Raw genomic sequence first — 23,221 nt, 5'->3', positions numbered from 1 at the left:
GAACAAGGATGACTGCAGAATAAACTGCTGGATTTGTGCAACTGAAATCAAGTTGGATGTAAGGAAGTTACTTTACTAAACAAATCAAACAGAAATATTTACCTTGACCCTAGGAGATGGTGAGTACAGAACTCCCAGTAATTTCTCACCAAAAAAACAGAGTAGTATCTCTACAGAAGGAGAAATAAAATGACCTGGAACACTGAGGAATATTTTCTTCATAGTACCAAGAAAAGGAATTCACGAAAGCCACACCAGAGAGTGTCCTGACACATGGTGAAAATGAACAAATTGCAACAACAGCTCTGGGCAACAACAGAGATGAGAGGCCAGTAGGAGATGCAGCCAAGCTAAAAGCAGAGTGAAAAAGCCTTGAGCTGAGCTGGATGAAAACTGTGTAAGTATTCTCATCCCATGTGGGTAAAGCTATCCTCCCACTACCTATAGTCACTTCAATACTCAACCTCAACACGAGGTAAAATAATTTCTGTCCTACAGCTCTACACCACCATTCTAAAATTCTACATAAACACTAAAAACTAAAACAGGTAAAGCCTTTATTGACAGTTTTCTTGCATTCAAATATATGTGTTCTAGCTCTGAAGCATCATTGTACTTGCATCAAGTATTTGCAAGAAGTCTGCTCCTTGCTGATTTATAAGGCATTTAAGGTAAATGCTTTTGGGTACAAACAAAGCAATTTTTTTTTAAATCTCTTTTCAATGAATTGTCAGAACTGTCAGAAGTATCCATTAGAAAAGAATTTGTCCAAGCAGTATTCTAGCATAATGCTGTCATTACAGGAAAGACAAGAAAAGTGATTTCAGAGAAGGTCATACAACTTGGCAGACATGTGGAGCACAGATATCAGCCTAATATTCCAAGAAAAAACTTAAATACTGCCAGCAAGCTGACAGCTACAGTTCATATGCATCTGCTGTTTCCCAAGAACTGCACTTTATGGAAGTGTGAAGTTAGACACTTAACAACTCTGTCAAGATACCAAAAAAAAATCTTCATCACTCTGAAACCATACTTTAAAAACTTTAATATGTTTTTTTCCAAGATTTGATATATAAATGCAATGGTAATAATGTACTCTTCCTTTGTAAGCTTGGGTGAAATATATTGAAGTCCGCTTTTTGTACTTTACATAAATAATCATCTAAAGCAACCTAGAAAGGAAGAAAAAAGTTTAGTCTACATGATGCACACAAATAATTGACTATTAAGTTTGAAAAACAATATATGACATCAAATGAGTAACTGCAAAAAGGCTTGACAGCCTGTTAATATTACTAAGTGGTAACATAACCATCACATTCAAAAGGTAAGGAAAAGACAGGCTTTGTGAAGAGAAGTTTTACCTTTTACTAGATCAAACAGCAAATTACAAAAATAAACAAGATATTAGGTTCTTGTATCAGAATGATGGTCAATAGATATACAGAAATCTTGAGCTACATTATATAGTTAATGAAGAAAGGATAAGAAGTGTTGATCAAAACTATGAGGTTCCACAACCAGGCACACATTGGCACAAGACATATGAAGCATTAGTTAATGATGATTAATTTGAAAGTCTACTCTTCACACAGAAATTAGTCCATTACTTAAAACGTATATGATATCACACCTACCGTACAGAAAAAAGCAGGGTATGCCTTCACAGGAACTTTCTTACTGAAAGATCTAGCCTGAAAGAGAATGGTAGGAGAAAAAACCCAAAAATTAAAAAATGCAAACATATTCAATCAGAAGAATTTACTATTTCAGATTAAACATATTATATTACATATAATGGTGAAAGCCAACAGACTCTTATGAGATTCATTACTTTTTATTTTAGCTTCTTGCAACTAATTTTTCATTATGTGCAAGTCAGTATCAATCTTCACTGTACACAAAAGTTAATTTGGATGGAACTTTGAGCAACCTGGTCTAGTGGGAGGTGTCCCTGCCCATGCAGGGGGTTGGAACTTGATGATCTTGAAGGTCCCTTCCAACTCAAAGCATTCAATGACTCTATGATTCCATGAGTTACACTGAAATGTTATACTGGGAGAGGCTTGCTAAAATTCATATATATTTTGACAACCTTACAGTTTACATATAATAAAAATTAGCGTTCTTTGTTCCAACAAAATTCCAAGCTGCATCTGACTTAATAAATATGGTTTAACACTGGTTTCCCCTGCCAAATAACTCTTCCCAAGAGACAGAAATTATGGAAGACCATAAATGCATTTCTCTGAGTGCCTCCTTTTGGTCCAGTGTTCCCATCAGTCCCAAAAGTCCAGTTATGCTCCATTTACATTTAATGTGCTCTGAAAGGATCTCAATCCCTTAGGCCCTCAGTCTCTATGTATAAACAGAGTCTAAACCACGGCTGAATCAAATCTACACTTTAAGCCCATGTACAACTCAAGTAACAACAGAACTGAAGCAAATCTTCCTTTAATGCTTATTCATAAATACAAAATCCCTCATCCTGCCTTTGTTTTACAGGTTAAAAAAAACAGCCAGCCAATTCCTTTATAAATTCTGATGAGCATGCATGAGTTTCTGTCAGTTTTCCACAGATCTTTGCAGACAACAGAGAAAATCAGGCTGAAGGAGGGAAAAGTTTTCAGAGGGCAAATTATTTTAAAACTCTGACATACACTAGCGTGTGTGTGCATGTATGTGAGAAAAGGAAAACACTCTTCCCTAATCTGATACTCTACCTTACTATTATTAATAGTGAGATGAAAAAAGAAAGTAACCTTGCTTGACCTTCTTAACCCAGAATGGGTTGCATGCTATCTTCCTTGGTAAATCAAGTCCATAATGATCAAGCATAATTGAGATAAATGCAAACAGCTAAAAGGAGACCTTCTTTTTAAAAAGGAATTGGGGAGGGAGTGCTTAAGCATAAGGGGGGAATACGTAAATGTATTTGCAGGCTTTCAAAAGGATCGCTGTGGGACTGACAGAGCACTTCTATGATGTGCTTTTATTCTATTAAAACACAACTCCAGCAGAAAACAGCAGCCTTCATTACTTTATTTTGCCCTCTGCTGGTCGTCAGTGGCAGTATCAGGTATTGCTGACCACATTTCACAAACTTTTCTCCCAAGATTACTACAATATGCTTCATATAAAATAGCCTAGAGTTCATGTAGCATTGGAGGATTACATTTCCTCCGTGAAATGGGGCTGGTAACTGTTACCCTCATCCTCCAAAATATGTGGTTTGTGTAACAAATGCTGAGATGACTGAAACCTCTCTGCAGATTTAAACTTTACCCTATCCTGTAATCCTAAGTAAGACAGAGGGTAGTGGCTGAAATGACCCTCAGGCAAAACAATGTGAATTGACACAGGAGAACAGATGCATTTAAAGGCACAAACCCATTACAGTCACCTAAAGTCTTGAAATACCAAGGCAAATGTTGTCAGCAAAAGCCCATTTCATCCATTAGCAGAGAAAGTATCTTTAGCCTTGCATTAACAAAGACCATCTGATTATCGAGCAGGCTGATACCCTATTGCTACAGCCAGTTACTGCCAGTTCAAGTGATTTTAACACTCTAGAGATCCTGTCAATTATTCTTCACTGATGATGACGGGGGCTAGAAGCAAGTATTCAGAGGTTGTTTTTTTTTTTAAAGATGATATAACCCATGCATTAAAAAAAAAAAAAAAAGGAGGGGGGGGTGTGCCAAGATCAGCATTCAATTGAATAAAATGCTAGTGCTGCCCTAATGTAGTTTCCTTTTGCTTACACTTTTCTGTACAGTCTCCAATTCCCTGATCCCATTGTGTATTTTCCATAGGACCCTCCCAGTGCATAACATGGGTAGGGCTCTAGGAATGGAGTGGGACGGAAGGAGGGAGGGGTTAAGGTTCTGCCTGTTCTCTTCAGAAGCTGGCTGGCGTGTTGGGAGCCAAGGAACACAGACACTAAGAATTACCAAATTATACGAAAGGCTCTGGAGAATTCTCTCCCTGCTTCTATCCCAAAGTTTGTATGCAACCAGTTTATAAACAGCTGGGTAATAAATACACAATGCTGGTTTTCCATGTGTCCCATCCATGATAATGTGGCATTTCAGGGAAAGCACTTGGCATTTTTTTGTAAGCCACAAATGAAACCAATGGGTTTCATACACTTGGTATTTCGGGTTGAGAGGTGGGGAATAAAAATACAAGAGAAATCAAAATATTTCAGCTTGAACAAAGATAGTGGACAGTTCTGACCTTGCATTTTCTTTATCTCTGTTCCCAGCATCTAAATCGAATTAACAGTTTGCCTGTGCATGTGCCAACAAACACTGAGATGTGATGTGAAACAACATAAACAGGAATTAATTAAATGCAAATTACAAGTAGTCTGTATTGAAATTAAGGCCCAAGGGTAGATATTTACTAATAAAAAATAAAACCATTTAAAAGCTTACTAACCACTGACTGAACAAACCACGGATGCCTTTTCTTACCTTCAAAAAAATGAAGGAGGGCTCTCTTATCTGTACTGCATAAAATACAGTGATCACAGGTAATGCTGTAACTGAGGATTATACCAATGATGTAAATGCTGAGATAAATTTGGCATTTCTTTGCTTTGAAGTAGCATCTTTTCAGACTACCTTGGCTTCAAGTATTGGGTGCTAGACTTAAAATTCATGCATACATGTCCACATGGGACATAAGAAACCAGAGATTCTTGTAGGTTTTGTTTTCCAGATAAAGACAGACACAGCACTGTTGATGAAATATTCTCTTGCTTTTGTATTATGTACCAACAATCAATTCAATGCATAGGTAAAATAAGAACACAGAAGAAAAATAGAAGACTGCAGTTCTTCAGGATTCATTATCCATTGTTTCAAGCAAACTAAGCTTTTCCTAATTCACTTGTCTGAGAGCCAGAAGAAGAAAAAAAAACCCAGAACAGAAAGCACCTTTCCCAACATAGTTTTGTGCATGGCTGGTCATGTCAGGGAAAGAATCCCCTCCCTCCCACACACAGTAACCAGCAGTTCAAGGCAACATGCTCTGCTTTCCTGGCAGCTATTCCTCTGTGCTGTGAAGAACCATATGCAGAAAGGCTTTCTATGGTGCTGACCCCCTGCTGCTGGCACATAGCTGCATTTATACAAGTCAGATTGGAGTTTCTCTCACAGTGGTAAAGGCTTTTTGGCAGTATTTACATATATGCAACTGAACCTTGCTTTGAGTAAACAGCATCCTGTGCATACAGATAAAAATAATACTCACCCTTAATACTTAAGGGTTTTGTCTGTTTTGTTTTGGTTTTTAATTCAAACTCTCTCAGTAATTAAAGGTAAAATATTTTAAATAAAGTATGCATGGACAACACTTTGTGAGGATTATCATCAATTACTGTTATTTAAAGAAATAAAAAGAAGTCTCACATGTTCTAGATGAATATGAGCCTGGCTGGCAATGTCATAAATTACATCTCTCACATTTTTCTCTTGCTTGCCTCTTATGATATCCTCTTGTGAAACTCCATGCTAGACACAGGAAGAAAAACCAAGATGAGAAAAACTCAGTAAGTATCAAATTTCCATTTTATCTTCTCAAAAGCCTGTCCCAGCAAGCAAACTAATGACACAAAACTGAATCAACTAAATGTTTTACCAGTGCCACTCTGTTGCTATTTCCCACCTTTTTTTTCTTTTCACTCACTTAAAAAAAAAAAAAAAAAGAGAACAAAGAGAACATTCTGCATAAATTTGATCCTTATAGACTTTGTGGTCAGTTATATAAAAAATTCTGAGAATTTAGATTTGTTGAGATGCCACCAGGCTTGAAAAAAAAAAAAAAACAAAACCAAAAAAACAACTATAACAAAACCCAACACAAAAAAAAATCCCAAACCTATAAAGCCAAACCCACAAAAAATAAGCACCCCAAAATTCACAAAAACAGCCCCAAGCATTCTTTTACTATATTGACCAATGTAAGACACAATAGGATATATTCAGAACTGCAGCAGGTGGGCTTCACAGAGGCTGCAGTAGAACTCTGCAATACTTGCCAGAAGCTGAAATGCTTACAAGATGCTCAGTCTGCACAGAAGGGATGCAAGCTGTTTCTACAGTCTCACTGTAAAGTACCTTCCATGGCAAAGAATAACTGTGTATTTCCAGTCTATGCTTGAAAAGGTAAAAACTTGGAAGACCTCCCATACTACCCAGTCCCAGAAGGGCTGAAAGCAGGGTGCAGCTCCCTTCTGCAGTCTAATAGCCTTGAGCTATATTAGCATCTACATTTTTTGCAACTACTTAAATTATTAAACTTCACATCAAAACTTTCAATTTAATAGAACTGATATTAAAAAAATATTAACACAGCTGCCTTAAGCATCACCATTATTACATAAATTTAAGTCTGAAAAGAACAACATTAACATTTAGAAACAAAGACTGGAGACGAAGGAATAACAGCTGCAATGCCTAGAGATCTAGCCAGAGAACATTAATGAAAAATATTAAGCTTTAATCCTATTTTACCCAAATTGCAACATCTGCTAAATTCCAGTGCAAGTTAGGTGTACAGTTTAAATTGTAGGACTATACCATCTCCCACATCAATGCATGGAATACATGCTTATAGCTATCAAACAAAACAAACTCCAAACCCCCCAAAAAACCTAAAACTACCAGCGCATTTATGAAAAGGTGGTAAAGAGAAACCTGAAAACTTTGCACAGAAGTAGAATTTCTCACAGTGCTTCCTTTTGTGAGTATAGGGAAAAAACAAACCACACACAAACAAAAGCAAGCCAAAACCTGGGCCCCATTCCATTTCTACACATTCATGGAAGATTTCTTGAAAGCTAAAAGACTATTAGAATTAATAAAATAAAAACTGAAAAATAAAGAGAAATCTTAGACTTTGATGAAGTTTAGTCATCTTACCTCACAAAAGATATAAAATCATAACAGCTGCATGTTACTAGGACACAACAGTAAGAGTTTAAAATAAACAAAAAAGGTGTTCTATTTCTGACCTAATAAATTATGATCTCATACTTAGTGTTGAGAGACACTGTCAAAACCACTATATTGGTTCAATTCCAGACAACTTGCTTCTCTTACCAACATACAAATGTCCATAGGAAGAAAGACCTTTTGTCTTCTACTATGGTATGGAGTTGCTCTTAAGCAGGTGACTATGCCTTGTGCTTTCCCAATGTGACTGGCTGCATGGTCAGCATGGATGTCCTTCACACCTAAAAATGCAGAAATAGTATGTTTAGAAACATAGTATCAGGCCTTCTGAGGGTTATGGTCTTCCCTGATGTGTATCACAGTCATATTTAAGGAAAGCTAAGTGCATTGGTCCGTGACAGAACTGTCCATGCTCATAAATTGCCTTAAGATCTCTCATTGTGCGCAGCAACCTCACTATCCCGGACTTCAGGAGAGCAGAATTTGACCTCTCCAGGGATCTGCTTGGTAGAATACCATGGGATAAAGCCCTGGAGGGGAGAGAAGCCCAAGGAAGCTGGTCAATATTCAAGGACCTCCTGCAAGCCCAGGGGTAACGCATTCCAATAAAAAGGAAGGCAGACGAGAATGCCAGGAGGCCTGTGTGGAAGAACAAGGCGCTCCTGGACAAACTTAGATGTAAAAGGAAAGTCTCCAGAGGGTGGAAGCAAGAACAGGTAGCCTGTGAGAAGTAGAAAGGAGTTGCCTGAGCACCCAGGGATCAGATTAGGTTTCTATCAGGCAAAAGCCCAGATGGAACCAAATCTGGCCAGGGACATCAAGGGTACAGGTAGGTCAGTGATAAAAGGAAGACTAGGAAAAATGTGGGTCCTCTCTAGAAAGAAACAGAAGACCTGGTCACATGAGATATGGAGAAGACTGAGGTACTCAGCAGCTTTCTCACCTGACACTTCACCAGCAAAAGCTCTGGACACACCAGCCAACTTGTAGAAGTCCAAAGCATTGACTGGGAGAAGGAAAGCAGGAAAAGAGCAGGTTTGGGACCATCTAAAGAACATGAAAACACACAAGTCCACGGGACCTGACAGGATCCATCCATGGCTCCTGAGGGAACTGAAGGATGAAGTTGAAAAGCCACTTTCCATCATACTTGAAAAGTCATGGCAACCTGGTGAAGTTTCCACTGTCTGGAAAAGAGGAATCATAACCTTCATTTTCAAAAAGGGAAAGAAAGGAAGACCCAGGGAACTACAGGCCAGTCAGTCTGCAAGATCGTGGAGCAGAAGCTGATGGCTTCACCCTGGGTAAGTCATGCCTGAGAAATGTGATGGCCTTTTATAATAGGGTCACAGCATCAGTGGGCTGGAGAACCTGTCCAATGAAGGCAAGCTGAGAGAGTTGGGGTTGTTCAGCCTGGAGAAGTGTAGGCTTTGGGGAAATCTTATAATGGCCCTCTAGTACCTGAAGGAGCCTACAGGAAAGCTAGGGAGGGACTTATTACAAGGTCATGTAGTGACAGGACAAGGGAGAGTGGTTTTGAACTGCAAGGGGGCAGATTTAGGTTAGACATTAGAAAGAAATTCTTCACTATGAGGGCAGTGAGACACTGGAACAGACTGCACAAGGAAACTGTTGATGTCCCCTCCCTGGAAACGTCCAAGCCTAGGCTGGATGGGGCTTTGAACACCCTGGTGCAACGGGAAGTGTACGTGCCCATGGCAGGAGCCTGGAACTAGACTCTTAAGGTGCATTCTAGCTCAAGCCATCCTGTGATTCCGTGATCTCAGAGGTGCAAAGCTGCAGAAAAATTCATTGATTTCCACATTCAGGAGCACAATGCCACTTAGCATCTCACAGCTTCTGCAAATGGTATACTTAGCAGAGCAGCACCTCATTTTTATTGGCACATCCTCTCCCAAGATATGAGTAATCCTGCCAGAAAAATCATTTAACTGGGAGATTCCTGACCATCTTACAGCATGGTTTCGTAATTAGCTGCAGCTGATCCAGCAGTCCACTGAGGCCACAGAGAATGGTCCTGTGTTTCTCCTCCACACCTGTATTTCTGCCACTCCCTGATGCTGCCATGGGCAATGAGGCAGTAGCACAGCAAACTGAATTGGATCACCAAAACGTTGGAAAAATAACTTCCATAACTGCATGGTCCCACAGCTGTGACAAGTGAAAGAAGAAGGAGATGAGTGAGGTAGAGCAGCATCATTGATCTTCACAGAAAGACGGTACAAGTTTGGCTTAGACTCATTAGAAAGCCAAATTGTTTTCACAGGACTGACCAGGGATAAAATGAAAGTTTAGAAGGAAAATGGAAATTAAAATTCACAAAAGCTCTAACAGAAGCAGCATTGTACAAAGAAAGAAATGAGTATACAAGAATTGCAGACCAGTGAGCCTAATGATACTGTGCATACCAGATTCACTGCCCAAGTCTGCCTGCATGGGTCTCAAAAGACTTTGTGATACAGTGGCTACAGGCAGATTACATGGACTTTACTTGGAAATGGCAGCAGAAATCAGAGTGTGGCTTACTGATACTGACTGGGCAGCTCAGGCTTCACACATAAAAAAGAAAAAAAAAAAAAGCAGACAAAAGAACTCAAAGAGTTAGAGCTAGCAATAACTCACACTCAAACTAGGAATATACCCCAAAAGTGAAGTTCTGAAAAGGTTTAATAACATTATTAAGAAGACTCCTGACTAGGCAATGAAAGCAGAGTACAATATTAGTAATTCTAAATTACAGAAGCTGGAAGTACCAAGGCTTTGGTTGACAAGATTACCAGTCAAAATGAGCTTGACAAAAGAAGTAACCTGAAATCAGTAAGAATAAAGCAGCACTACACTGGAAAAAACACGCACAAACTACAGACAGATCAGGAATAAAGGAGCTGAAAAGCAAAAGGAATTTAGCTAGCACAACCTGTAATGAAACCAGGTCTATCTGATGTAGAAAATACTGCTGATGGGCAACTCCCAGAAAAGGGCATGTTCAATTAATTTCTCCACTTGTGGAGAAATTACAGTACTGTTTAACATACAGTAAAGATCTTTGCTTAGAGATTTTGTTAGACTGGTATATTTGAGAGAAGTTAAACATGACAATAGGGGACCCAGAAAATTCTAAGCCCCTCATAAGAGATTTTCAAGAAAAGAATCATCTGACTTGTAATCAGGAGTGATCCAAGCATGACTGAATTCCTTCAGGATCACAGACATTTCTAAGAATAGAAGCTGTTGATACTTCTCATACATCTACATTTCTACAATCAATTCCACAAGTTCAGAAAGACACCTGCAATATTTCACTGATTTCCTGCTGAAGGAAGTAAACATCAGATGCTGGAGAGAAAGGTGCTTCATTTCTTTATAAGAAGAATCTGCTCAATGTTATCTTTTTTTCTTCTTAAGCTATTTTAACCTCAGCATTTGCCTTCCATCAGACTACTCCAATAAGCAAGATGAAAACTTTGCTACTACAATACTACTAAATAAAAACAATTCTCAGCCTTCTTTTATATCTGAGCTTCCATAATGTAACTAACACCTAAAAAAGTCACCCTTTTCTTCACTGCAAATGAACAGTTCTTTTCTAATCTGTGACTCTTTTATGTATAATGATGCAGTTACTAGCTCCTCACCACAAGCATATCATCAGCTTTGTCACATTTTTTCTAGCTATTTGATTATTGATAGTTAACCTACTTTTAGGAAGAGGAGATGATTCAGATCCAAATTTACAACATCACCAAGGGAAGATTTTCAGTTGGGGTCAGCAGTTTCAAGATAACCAATGCACATCACTCCAGCATAGAACAACAGCTGCAGAATAACTACAGCAATTTGAGTTTCAACATGTGGGGCAGAACACGTGTTGAACGTGTGTCAGAAAACGTGGTGGACAGATGAATTTATCACACTCTAAAAGAAGCAAGAAAAAAGAAAACAAAGACTAGAGCTGTAGGAAACAGGACTTCAATGAGCCTTCTACTGAACAGCTTCTAAGGAAAGTATGTAGTTCTGATACAGGTGCAGTAAGATTACAGATTTATGGTTGAGCATTCAAAAGGTATCTGAAGAGTTACCTAAGACAACTTCTACTGAAACTAAACTGCAGTGGGAAGAGTGAGCTTTTTGAAACATAAGTAAATATTGTACCTGACTAATGAGTCACCAACAAAACCTAGAAAGGGAAAACCACGTACCTAGCATTTCCAAGGTGAGGTACAAGAGAGCACTCTGAGTGTTCTCAGCATATGTTTCAAGCTCTTGGATGTTACGGTATGCTTTATCATCCAAATTCTTCTCCTGTAATACAAACACAGAACTTCAGTAGAACGTAAATATAACTGCTTTTTGTATAAATTTATTACTACATTCATGTCATCCTAATCCAGTATTAGGGGAAAAAAAGGACAAAATTAGGAGATAGAAAGCATAAACTCTGACATAAGTAATCATTAAAGCTTACAGAAAGTCTGACATAACCAAATACTTACATGCAGCTGCAGCCAAGTGTGGCTACTGGGGCAAATACAACCTCTTGTAATAATAAGAAATTAGAACTTTTCAGAAAAAGAGATGCAGCCAAAACAAAAGATCATACGGTGTTCTTACACTGCAGGGTTGCCAATTTTAGTATTGCATTTGCATCTGAAGCACAGACAAATTAAGATAAATAGGAATATACTTTTTAAAACATCCACAAAAAAATAGCAAATAAATACACAAGTTCCAACTCCCTTGCAAATATACCCCAAAATGTAACATCCTCCATCATTCTTCCTGTCCTAGTGGTTTTTATGGTTAAAACATACCAGTCTTAAGATTAAAAAAAATCTCTGAAGTATTCCATAGCAGTTACACTTTGCAAGTAACTGACCATCAGTTTTCCCATGGTATAATTTCATGAGACACTAACTTTAGCAGCAAAGCTAGCTTAAGAAGTTCCTCCTCCTTACCAGTGAAATTCTTCCTCTTGATTTTTTTTCTCCATAAAAAGGTGTATATTTAAAAATTCATGTGATTTGAATGTGCCAATTTACTGCACTGCTTAGGAAAAACTCCAGAGCCATAAGGAGAAGCAGCAAAGTACGGCAATAAGGTTCAAATGGATGATTTAATTTTTGAGATTTTCATACCCATAACTCATCACAAGTTAAAGCTATTTAGAGACAAAGTTGATATGGTAAAAAAAGAGGTCAGGAGGAATAGGATGATATCGATGATGCAGATCTGTGCAACTTTTTGCAATATGGAAGATGTCCTTTCTCTTGGGGCAACACTGGAATGGGACAAAGAGAGACCATAAACAAGTTTCTCTCTTTGCACATCTTAATTTCCATTTCTGTTAAAACGTAGTTTTCCATAATTCTTAACAGTTGCATGTGGAGACATTACTACTTAATGCCATGGGATGGAATGTCACAAAATCATACAAAATTGTCACAGTTGGAAAAGACCTCTAAGACTACCGTGTCCAACCATCGACATCCCCTCTGCCCCAAGTAAAATAAGTAAAATATATTTATCAATATTTGTATCACCATGGCCACTACAGCATGTCCTAAAGTGCCTCATCTACACTGTTTTTAAATACCTCCAGGAATGGTGACTCCACCACCTCCCTGGGCAGCCCATTCCAATGCCTAACTAATCTCTCAGGAAAGAAATACTTCCTAATTTCTAGTCTAAACGTCCCCTGGTGCAACTTCAGGCCACTTCCTCTAATCCTATCATTATTCACCTGAGAGGAATTCCCTCACTTACATACAGAAAGGTACCTAAGTGTAACTCCCAACAGGTAACCTCTAGTAGGTATCACCTCAAAGCAGGAAGAGAGACAAGTAACAGAAAACACAAGCACAGATACACTGGTTATCAGAGCAGGGAATAAAAAGTATGTAGATTCACAAACTACATTTATTTGGAGCAAAGGCAAACACAGGATTTTATTAGCTGTTTTGACCATAAAAACCATAAGTTATGAGAAGGGACATGAAGGAAGATTTATAAGGAAATATGGCAGTACCATTTTAAACACAAATGCTACTGCCTGGAAAAGACTGATTACTTAAAATTTGTTGTACATAAACACATAAAAATAAGTGAAAAAACACATAAAAATAAGTGCAAAACCACATAAAAATAAGTGAAAAAAACCCAAATATGACTAAACCACAATCAAGAGTTTGAATGATAATTACTTACCCTTTCATCAATGATTTTCATGAACCACATTTTAGTCAAGTTATGCCTCTTGACAGCCTGAAATTATCAAATAAAACATATATATTAAGGTATATAAAGTGATGGTAGTACTGCATTCTGAAGGCTGAAATACATTTTAACTAATCCTTTTCTAACAAGAATTGTATTCCCTGGCTTAAATCAAAGTGTTATGTTAGTGGAAAATGGGAATCCTCTTCAAATACAAACATCTTCAAATGGCATTTCTTACAAGTTGTTGCACACAAAAGAATAAAATATTGGACATAAAGCCAGTTAACTAAAAGCAACTGTTTCTAATTTTTGAAAGTAATTTATTCTTTCCTGGAATCATACATGCACAATATTTGTACGTAACTGCAAATTTCCAAAGAGAACAGTTTCCTTCACTCAAGCAATAAAAAAACTTCTCCTGTACATTTTCAAGAAAATGTCAGTTCAACATATGAAAATGCATTGTAAAGACAGCATCAGAAAGTAACACAATATATATTATGGGTTCATTTCAAAAACTATCCCACAGCATCACAAAATACCACATTCCTCTTTTGGCTCTTATCTTCCCCATACCACTTCATTCTATCAACTTGCCTTCAATATTTTTTCTTCCATGCACTGAATTTTGCAGACCACATTGTCAGAAAGGCTACAATCACACATATAAGTATTTATAAACAGAAGTTATAACAGGAGTATATTTCTCACAATCTTAGCTTTTATAGCTCACTTTCAACTTCTTTACATCCATTCCATTTATAAATATTTTTTCAAGGTTCGACAAGGCTAAATCTTCCTGATTCAATAAAATCTGCGAAGGCAAATACTAAGTTACAACTACAGATACCAGTTTTGCTTCTCATTTGTTTATCTTGAGTTTAATTTTGTAAATTAAATCCTTGAAATAGTCACAGGTCAACACTTACAGTACTGAACTGAGTTCTGCTAAATTATCCGATTTGTACGTTACATCCATTTTGAGGAACTCTCATTCAAACACAAAGGTCCTCATTTTTTTAAATTTTGAAAATTGGCTTCTCCCACATAAATGAAAGGAGAATTAGGCTTCACTTTTCATTGCTCAAAATGGGACAGATAAGTATGAACAATTATCATACAGTTGCCATATAAATGTATAGAGGTCACTGAGAGTAGAGCAATTCATAATTCTATTAAGTAATATAAATATAATACTGTTGAAGGCTATTTATATACTTGACTAATGTATAAAACTTTTGGAATCCAAACATGGGTATTCTGGGATATACAAAATCTCAGGAACACATTTAACATGATAAACTAATATTTATTCTAGAAAACCAAAACTGTCTTCATACAAACTCAACAGCAAGAAAAAGAGCATACATAACATATGCTGTGCAAAAGACATGCTAATTCTGTTAATAGCTCTGCAATATTTCTGAGTTTGGGTTACTTTCAAATCCTTTTTTCTAAGAATTGCTATTACATTTGTGAACATTTTAAAAGCCATGTTCTTCAAATAGGTCATTCTTGGGGCATTTGCTGAAATGTAGAAATATAATTGCATCTTGAGGGCAAAAAGCAACACATCAAGTTGGACTGTGAGCTTGCTGACTGAGACAGTAGCTTGCTATGGGTCTACATTTTTAATTTCTGCTGAAAAGAACACTGATAATACCTTGATGTTTTCACTACTGCTGAGCAGTGCTTAGGCAGTGTCAGTGCCTCTTCTGCTCTTACCAATGCCCTGCCAGCAAGCAGGCTGGAGGAAAAAGTCAGCAGGGAACAGAGCTGGGACAGCTCACCCCATCTGACCAAAAGGATATTCCACACCATATGCTGTGATGCTCAGCAACAAAACTAGGGGGGAGGTTGGCAAGACAGATCACTGCTCAGGAACTGGTTGGGCATTGGCTGGTTGGTGGCAAGCAACTGTTTTAATTTGCATCACTTGACTTTCTTGGTTTTTCTTTTTTTCCCCCTCTTTTCCTTACAACTATTATAATTATTTATTTTTAATTATTAAACTGCTTTTCTCTCAACCGCCAGTTTTTTACCCTTCCAATTCTCTCTCTCATCCCAGCAAGGGATGGGTTGGGGGTGGAGAGTGAGTGAGTGGCTGTGTGGTACTTATTTACCAGCTAGGGTTAAACCATTACAATGTTTGGGGTTTTACTCTTCTGCTAATATACATTTCCACCCCATATCAATATACACACAAGCAGCCCGAAATTAAAAGCAGTCAAAAGAATATATATAATCATACCCAAAAATTCACTTGTACCAAACCAACTCAGCCAGATAATTAAATGATTGTATATCTTGAGAAACAAAAATAAGTTCAGCTGCAACTAAAGCAAGTCAAAGGAGACAAAAGCATTTGGGGAGAAAACACTATTGTTCCTTGGAGGTTTGCCCTATGCTGGAAGAGAGACAGAAAGCAGGTAAAAATAAAAAGTAAAGGCACAGACAGATTGACACGCAATACAACCAGTTATGTTTTTTAATGTCTGCATTAAAATATGATCCTAGATGCATCCTCAGCTCCCATAATTAGAGTTACAACATTTGCAAGTCTTCATTCTAACTCCATAAGTACTTTGCAGTGGCTAAAGTGTATCCACTGTATCTGAGCCGGAGACACCCATGATTAGCTCTGGTTCTTCTCTAGAAAAGACTGTAACAAGTGCTTTTTTTTCTTCTACTTCTTGGCTTTACCTATGCTTTCTCTTAGTTAAACAAACTGTATCTTGTTTAAATCCCAGATTTAGTCTAAGCATGAGTGTTGACAGACAGGAACAAATGCTCACTGATGCTTTATTTCATATTTGAAGAAGAGTCAGTGAGACACCACAGTTTCAGCACTGCTAAAAATCACTGAAAGAGGATTTGGAAGAGACTTATTTTTGTGATCTCAGAGGCAGAGCAGAGTGGATGTGAAGGCAATATGGCAACAAGTGAAATGCTCTAGGAACTGCATTGTTCTAACCCAGCATTACAGCAAGTGCCCTGCTTTTCCCAAGATTTTAACAGGAACAAAAGGTGAGTACTTGCATGAAGACTCCACATTCCTCTTCCTGGTTTTCAGCAATCCATAAATCTACCTACCTATGGGACCTATGCTAACTGTATTCAGCTATTGAGATCTAGACAAACTGCAGCTTTTCTTGCCCAGGAGCTCAGAGATCTTAAAATGCAAGTTCTGATCTTACATATTACAGGCCTTCTGGTAGATGCTGGTTCGGAAAGTTGTAAGACCTGCTGTGGTCTAGGATGGTCCTAGGATGACCAAAAAGCAATGTATGGAATTTTCATCCCCAAAGAAATTTAAAATTCAACTCAATGTGGCCCTGACAGCTTCATCTAATTTTACAGAATCACAGAATTGTTCTAGTGGGAAAAGACCTTTAAGTCAAGCCATTAACAAAATTCTACTGAGTGCTAAACCATATTTCTGAGCACTAACTTCAATCTTCTTTGAGTGGCAAGCTGAAATAAATTACAAGCAGTGACCTCTACCAAATCAAGTATCCTGTGGTTCTGTATAAGCATTAAGGAGAAATCCATTTACACTGCTGTCAGATCTCCAGTCATCCATCAGACATATCAATGACAGTCCTAAATAGAAGCAAACAAAACAAACAAAATTGCGAGAAAGCCTGTTTCTTTGGTAATGATCAGCAGAGGACCAGATCTGTTGGTGTACTTTGTGTGATGTTCTAGTACCTGCAGAACTCGTTCATCTTGCTAAAAGTAAACACTCAAGTTCACAAGTACATTCTCTGCCACTCACTGCACTGTTAAGTTCACAAGCACATTCCCTGTTATTCAATGTACAGAAAAGGAACTGTGCAAAGTGCAATACATAAATAGAAGCCATCAAACAACCCTTGATGAGAGAGGACTGTATGAAGATTCTTCCTATTACCCAGTAACTGGCGATGAAGGTCTCAGGCTCTTCCTCATAGCATATTTGCTAATGCAACCTCTGTGCTTAGCCTCATGTCTTTCTGTATAATTTTGTATCTTCAGGCAGGAATAGCACTGACTCAGGAAAGTCTATGTATGCACTTCAGCTGCAATCAGCCTACAGCTTACCAGAATTCACTCTGCCCTTCACCTAAACATAAGAAAAAGAAAAGCAGATGGTTCACTGAAGTCTGATCCTCCAAGTAGGTCCTACCTAAATATTCTCTTCCCACTCTGCTCTTTGGCTTTAGGCAAGTTAAAACATCACACAAAAACACAATTTACATTATCTGTTTTATACAAATTAATACTGTTAACTATTCAACCTAGCACTTCCAAAACAATGGCATTTCCCATTTTAGTTCAGTGAGTTTTAGGACAATAATGGTGCATTTTACCCTCCACAGTTCTGTAGCAACTGGATGATGTGGTGGGTTATCGCAGTACATAGCTTCCACAGCCTCCCTCCAGAACTGCATTCGCATCAAACCTGTAGTCTTCTGAGTTACAGAGTCTTTAATCTGGAAAGGATACATCTGGAGTGAAATTCAGTGTCTTTAAGGCATGTGGTCTATCTAAACTGAAAAGACAGACACAGGACATAGCCAAACTCAGCAGGGAAAGCACTCAGTTCTCAGTTTATATTTATTCGTTATAAACCATACAAACTACAGAGAATAAAAAAAATATCTGCAACACTACCTGACTTTGAAACCCATACAGATTAAATCCTGGGTGAGGACCCTCACTTTGGGTTTCTTCCCAGAAGGAAAAGAAACAGGGGCAATAGCAGCAAGGGCAGACAGTGCCACAGGTTGCCAGAAGTACAGAAACTGACCTGAGATTTGGCTTGGCCATCACATTTCCTGGATCCATCTTTCCTGGGTGCACGGGCAGTTTCTGGCCACCTAGCAGAGGGGGGAGAATGCAACTGCTCCCCTCACATAACTCTCCTAATTACTAACTTAAACGATTATGTCACCCAAATTTTTGACAGACCTTTCACAGGCAGGACTTAAGCTGCACTTTATGAATTCAGTTGCTACATTTGAAGCCAGGACATAGATGCAATCACATCACAGTATCAAGGGCCAGAGACTGTGATTATTTAATTTCAAAACAATAAACAAAGAGGAAAGTCAGAAAAACTATGTACACAAAATAAATTGGAGGAAGATGGTTAGTTTCCAAGGGCCATTCAAAACTAGAGGTTTAGATTGTTCTATGTATTCATTGCCCTTTATAGTACAATATGTTAACCTCAGCAAAACAACACCTACTAGTGTAATTTTGATTGAAACTGTTATTTCACATTTCCAAAGTTCACAAATATCTTTTAATACCTGCCTGAGCCAGTTCCACATTGAAGGCTCTCAAGGCAAAAGCAGAGCTTCGAGATTCTGCAGGCAACAGCAAAGAACACAGAAACCCTTCATAGTCACGCTTTCTATAAAAGGATGCAAAAAATACATGTATTACTTATAGCTTTATGTAACTTGGGTGTGCTGCTGCCTAGTGCTGAACTCCTACAATAGTTACAGCAAGTTCTAGTTCAAAATTCACTTTGCAAAAAGTAGCAGATTTTAAGCTTATTTTAAAACAAGGCAAACTCTGAGAAAGGTGAACTCTCAGTGCATTTCTCAAGCCCAGGTTTCAAGACAGGTGGCTGAAGGCATGGCCCAAGGCTGCAGCACAACTGCAAACAGAATCCACATTGTCCGACTTCCAGACTTCTATTCCAAACGTGAAACCACATGGCTTCAAGATTGTGCTTTGCAGCCTGGCAGAAGAGCATCTGTTTAACCAGTAAACTTTTTGTTTATTGGCAACTATGTATTGAAATCATAAAAGGTTCGGATCTTGGCAGTTTTGCTGCAGGTAGCTTGTTGCCGATCTAGTGATATACCTTCGCTCGGCCACTTGGGTGTGCCATTAAATTAAAACCAATCAGTGCAGAGTCCTAACTAGCGAAATCATGCCTAGCTGTAGCTAACAAAAACACCGGGTCACCTCTGAAACGCTAAACTGCTCGTTCTGAACATTTTTGTGTATTTTCTGATAAGCCTGGAACTTGATTCTTCATTAGAACCAGACCAGCAACGCCCATTGAGAGTAGGAAAGCAAGGAAAACACATTCACCCATTTTTATGAAGTTTGCTGCTCTTCATATTTCCTTTGAGTGTGAGCTTTGAATACCAAAGCCACACTAAAACCGAGGGTTATTAGGGTTGCTTCTGCATTTGCATCAAGCAAAAAGTAAGTGAAATTTAAGTTCTTACCCCTACAAAACACAGCAGCTAATAATTAGCAAATACTTACAGTTTTCACAAGTTGTGAAAAAAAATTTTTAGAGCTTGATGCAAATGCAGAAGCACCCCCAAAAGCTGTATTTGTGAATTTTAGCAGGCTGTAGAGGTCACCTTCATATTAAACAGATGCATCAAACATCCCTCAATTAAGACACTTTCTGAAAAGCATTACTAACTCATAACCTAACATTTTTTTTTTAAAAGCTGGGCAGAGCTGCAAGATTTACAGCCACATTTTCTTTGTTCCACTCCAGCAGTTTGCCTGGGTTATTCAAAAACACAGAACCACCTCTACTTCCAGAAAGGAAACAAAGAAACACATTACACAAAGCAAAAAGCAGCACAATAGAGAGATTTGTCTTTCCTCTAATAAAGGTGTGTTGGCATGATAGTTTGGGATTTGGTTTTCATTGGCTTGGGATTTTGGGGTTTTTTTGGATTTTTTTTGTCTGGTTGGTTGGTTTTGGGGTTGTTTTTTTGTTTTGGGTTGTTTGGGGTTTTTTTTCCAATCACTCTAAGCATAAAAATTAAGTGTAGTGAAAAATATTCTAGAAATAAAACTAGAAAGAAATCTAAATTTTAATGCTGACACGTGCACCCTTGGACATGACTGTATAAAAGCAAATCAGTTAAGCTTCAACCTGTAAAATAAAATTGATGTTGTTATACATTATGTTCTACTCCAGTTCTGTATATTAGCATAAGGAATGAAGAAAGGAGGGCATGACCTTAAGTCTGTTATTGTTTTTCACATTTTCCTCTCAAATATGTCAATGTTACATAATACACAGATGGAAGAAAAGTTGGTTATGACCATTAATGGGTTTTCAGTACAATGACAAATTTTAAGTCTTAAAATTAATTTCTTCCATGTTACAAAAATCCATTAAGTCACAAGCTTATCTTCCAGAGCAGACATCACAAACAGCAAGAGAGAGAACACATACCTGCTGGGGAAATATTTTTAATCAAATAACTTAAATCTATTTATTAATAAGAGCTATTTCACATAAAAAGGAAAACCCAAGAGGAAGGTCAACTTGCACATTGCAGAAGATTGCACAGATCTGTACCACTAAAACATAACTCAGTTGTAGTTCTTCCTAATGTGCAGTAGACCCAAATTCACAAGTGGGGTGTTGCTACACTTGCACACCCTCAAGTATTTTATTTCTGTTTGAACAGTACCTCCTTCCTCTTATTTTGTGTATCTAATGCTTTCCATGCAATGCATGAGCTACCATGAACAGCAGGTTCAGATAAATGATGCTAAAAGCATAACCACCTTTCATTTTATTGTTTTGGTTGTGTAATTTTACAAGTAGTCCTTTTCATGGTTTAATAAAAAAGAAGTTTATATTCAACCATCTCAGTTTTTCTGTGCCTTGGAAACTAACTACTCTGTTCCGAGTTGTTTTGTTACAGAAAAGGTTTTACCTGTGCAAGTTAACTTTATCTGTATATTAACTGTACACACAGCCTCTGATCTCCTGCGTAACAAGTAAACAAATCCTGGCAAATCCTTTGTAAAGTAACCAGGAAAACAAAACTGTAATCTCAAGTTTTACCAGGGAAAATGTGCCCTGGCTGTGCATTGATGCATCTGTAAAGGTCTGCTACTTGGTGCTGCACAGAAAATTAAGATTGCCACATTTCCTACCGTTAGTTATTCTACTTCAGACATTATCGCTGACCACAAACACACACCTTTACACCTTTTAGAAGCATCAGTTTGGAGATGATCCTGTTCCACACTCTTTCTATATGCACTTGGAAGCCCTCTTCCTGTTTTTGTCAACCATCTAGACAACTGTATCCAAAAATAAATTATTTAAGTCTTTACAAAGAGACTTATTTCATTTTTTACTTCTGAATTCTTGTGGCCTAGAGAGTAGCTAAGGGGCCCTTGCATGTTGTTACAGCCCAGAAGCCAAACAGAAACCCAAGCTTGGCCTGGAAGTATCTGAGCTTTTTCTTGCTCCTCTTGAAGCACTCTGGATTTGACCAAAAATAGATACTTCAGAAAACTAGGCTTCCTCTCCATCCTGCATGCATGTCAGAGAAGCTACTTAAGCTGTCCGTGCAGCTGTCGGGCTTTTGCTCGTTTTTCCAAGGGTTACATGAGCAGCTTGGCTATTCCCCTGTAGCCAGGGGGACCTGAGAACACCCATTATTTTTAAACATCCACTTCGCCGATCCTCCTCTCAAAACAACAGCCAAGGCACTGAAAAGGAAATGTTCAGTGCTTCAGAAGAAAAGCATCTGTGAAAGAAGTGTAGCAGGGAAATTGTCGTTTACAGGTTAAATCATCCATGTGCCTTGAATATTTATCCACGTTTCCGCAAACGCGAGGGAGGACTCGGAGCGGACTCATCCGCCCGCCCCGCTCACTTCAGGGCCGCGGGGTTTATGTTCGTGGGCAGGCGTGTCCCGGCGAGGCCGAGGGCAGCGTGGGGCAAACCCCTGACACCTTTTCGGGGGGACTTGGCAGCCTCTCCGTGAGGAGGGAAGGGATCGCAAGCCTCCCTGCGACAGACTCGCCGGACCATGAGGAGAGGAAAAGCCGCGCGTCCGCAGGCCTCCCCCCGTCTCCCCGGCACTCACCGCACCATCTCGGCGCAGTACTGCACCTCTCCTCCGGGCGCCGAGCGGCCCCAGCCCGCCGCCGCCGCCCTCCCGCCGCCGAGCCCCGGCCACGGGAGCCCACGGCGGGCGCTCACCGCCCTCAGCATGCGGTGGCACGGCCCGTGCCGCAGCCCGCCCAGCGCCATAGCGGCAGCCGCCATGCTGCCCCCCTCTCCACCCCTCCCGTCAGTCACCCCGGGCCCGGAGGGCCGGCCCCGAGTTAATGTTTGGAGGAGAAAGTACCAGTAGATGGCAGCCGAGAATGCTCGGTTGTTGCTGCCCGGGGTTTTGTGGGAACCTCACTGCCTTTTGTTGTCCTGCAAATGGCGTCTGCGGGGAGGTCCCTGCCTCAGTTTCCCCCTGCTCTTGAGACGGGCAGTGCTGGCGGCGCGTTGAGGTGAATTTCTGCGCTCCTGGGAAACCAAGCTCTTGGGGGTTTAAACCGCGACACCGCCCCCCTCCTTCCCCAAATGAGGAAGTTGAATTATAAAAATCTCCTAGCTATGGGCAGTCTGGTGTAGGAGACCACAGGAGCGTCTGCAGGTCTGGAAGCTGCCTGTGTGCTGTCTGAGGCAGCGGAGCAGGGCAGGGCAGGGAGGTTCTGCCTGGGCAGCAAAGCTGACCCCAGGGCTCAGACCTCCATAAAATATTTTAAGTTTTGCAAGGGAGGTTCTAGTTTCTCCTCTTGGCTGGCAGAAGGGAATACTGTACCACGTTTAGTACTCTCTAAACCATACGGGATGGCTGGAGTTTAGGGACAGAACAGCCCTGTTTGTCCTGTAGTCATGGCCAGAGATGTGGCATTCCCTCAAAAGTTATATACGGATAAGCTAGCAAATCAATGCAAAAGTGTAACCATGCTGAAGAGCAGTTTAATCTTAAAACTACCACAGCCCAATCTATTAGTAACTAGCCCAATGTAAGTATTACTAGAAGCGACAGCAGCCTGGCTTTTCTTTTTATCGCCAGCCTTGCCATCCTTTTCCCTCGTGCCTCTTTTGACCTTCATTTTATAGTACAGTGAGTTAATTCAGGGAGTTAAAGGAGCAGAAATGCCACTGCTCGCTTTTGGGTTTCTTGTGTTTGTTTTCTGCCAATTTGGTGCCTTGAATCAGTTCACTACATGGTCGG

General features: G+C 39.3%; 1 protein-coding gene across 6 annotated transcripts; it reads right to left on the bottom strand.

The window, feature by feature from the left end:
* Window positions 1-1,025: 1,025 nt before the first annotated feature.
* Window positions 1,026-22,523, bottom strand: NDUFAF6 (NADH:ubiquinone oxidoreductase complex assembly factor 6). 6 transcript variants are annotated; one of them, XM_030445036.1, is made up of 10 exons: window positions 22,334-22,473; window positions 18,500-18,603; window positions 17,995-18,064; window positions 17,555-17,677; window positions 13,191-13,247; window positions 11,186-11,288; window positions 7,113-7,246; window positions 5,421-5,522; window positions 1,641-1,697; window positions 1,026-1,175 (listed from the first exon to the last, which is right to left on the bottom strand). In XM_030445036.1, the coding sequence occupies exons 4-10, from the start codon at window positions 17,639-17,641 to the stop codon at window positions 1,047-1,049; spliced, it is 669 nt and encodes a 222-aa protein (XP_030300896.1). In that variant the 5' UTR covers window positions 17,642-17,677; window positions 17,995-18,064; window positions 18,500-18,603; window positions 22,334-22,473; the 3' UTR covers window positions 1,026-1,046. The 6 variants fall into 6 exon arrangements, with proteins under 6 accessions (XP_030300896.1, XP_030300892.1, XP_030300894.1 ...); XM_030445032.1 differs by lacking the exons at window positions 17,995-18,064; window positions 22,334-22,473 and adding an exon at window positions 22,070-22,265 and having other exon boundaries at window positions 18,504-18,603; XM_030445034.1 differs by lacking the exons at window positions 17,995-18,064; window positions 22,334-22,473 and adding an exon at window positions 22,070-22,261 and having other exon boundaries at window positions 1,032-1,175.
* Window positions 22,524-23,221: the final 698 nt, after the last annotated feature.

Source organism: Calypte anna, chromosome 2, assembly GCF_003957555.1.
Source record: "Calypte anna isolate BGI_N300 chromosome 2, bCalAnn1_v1.p, whole genome shotgun sequence".
In the NCBI taxonomy this organism is placed as follows: Eukaryota; Metazoa; Chordata; class Aves; order Apodiformes; family Trochilidae; genus Calypte; species Calypte anna.
This window is presented reverse-complemented; position numbering and strand designations above follow the sequence as displayed.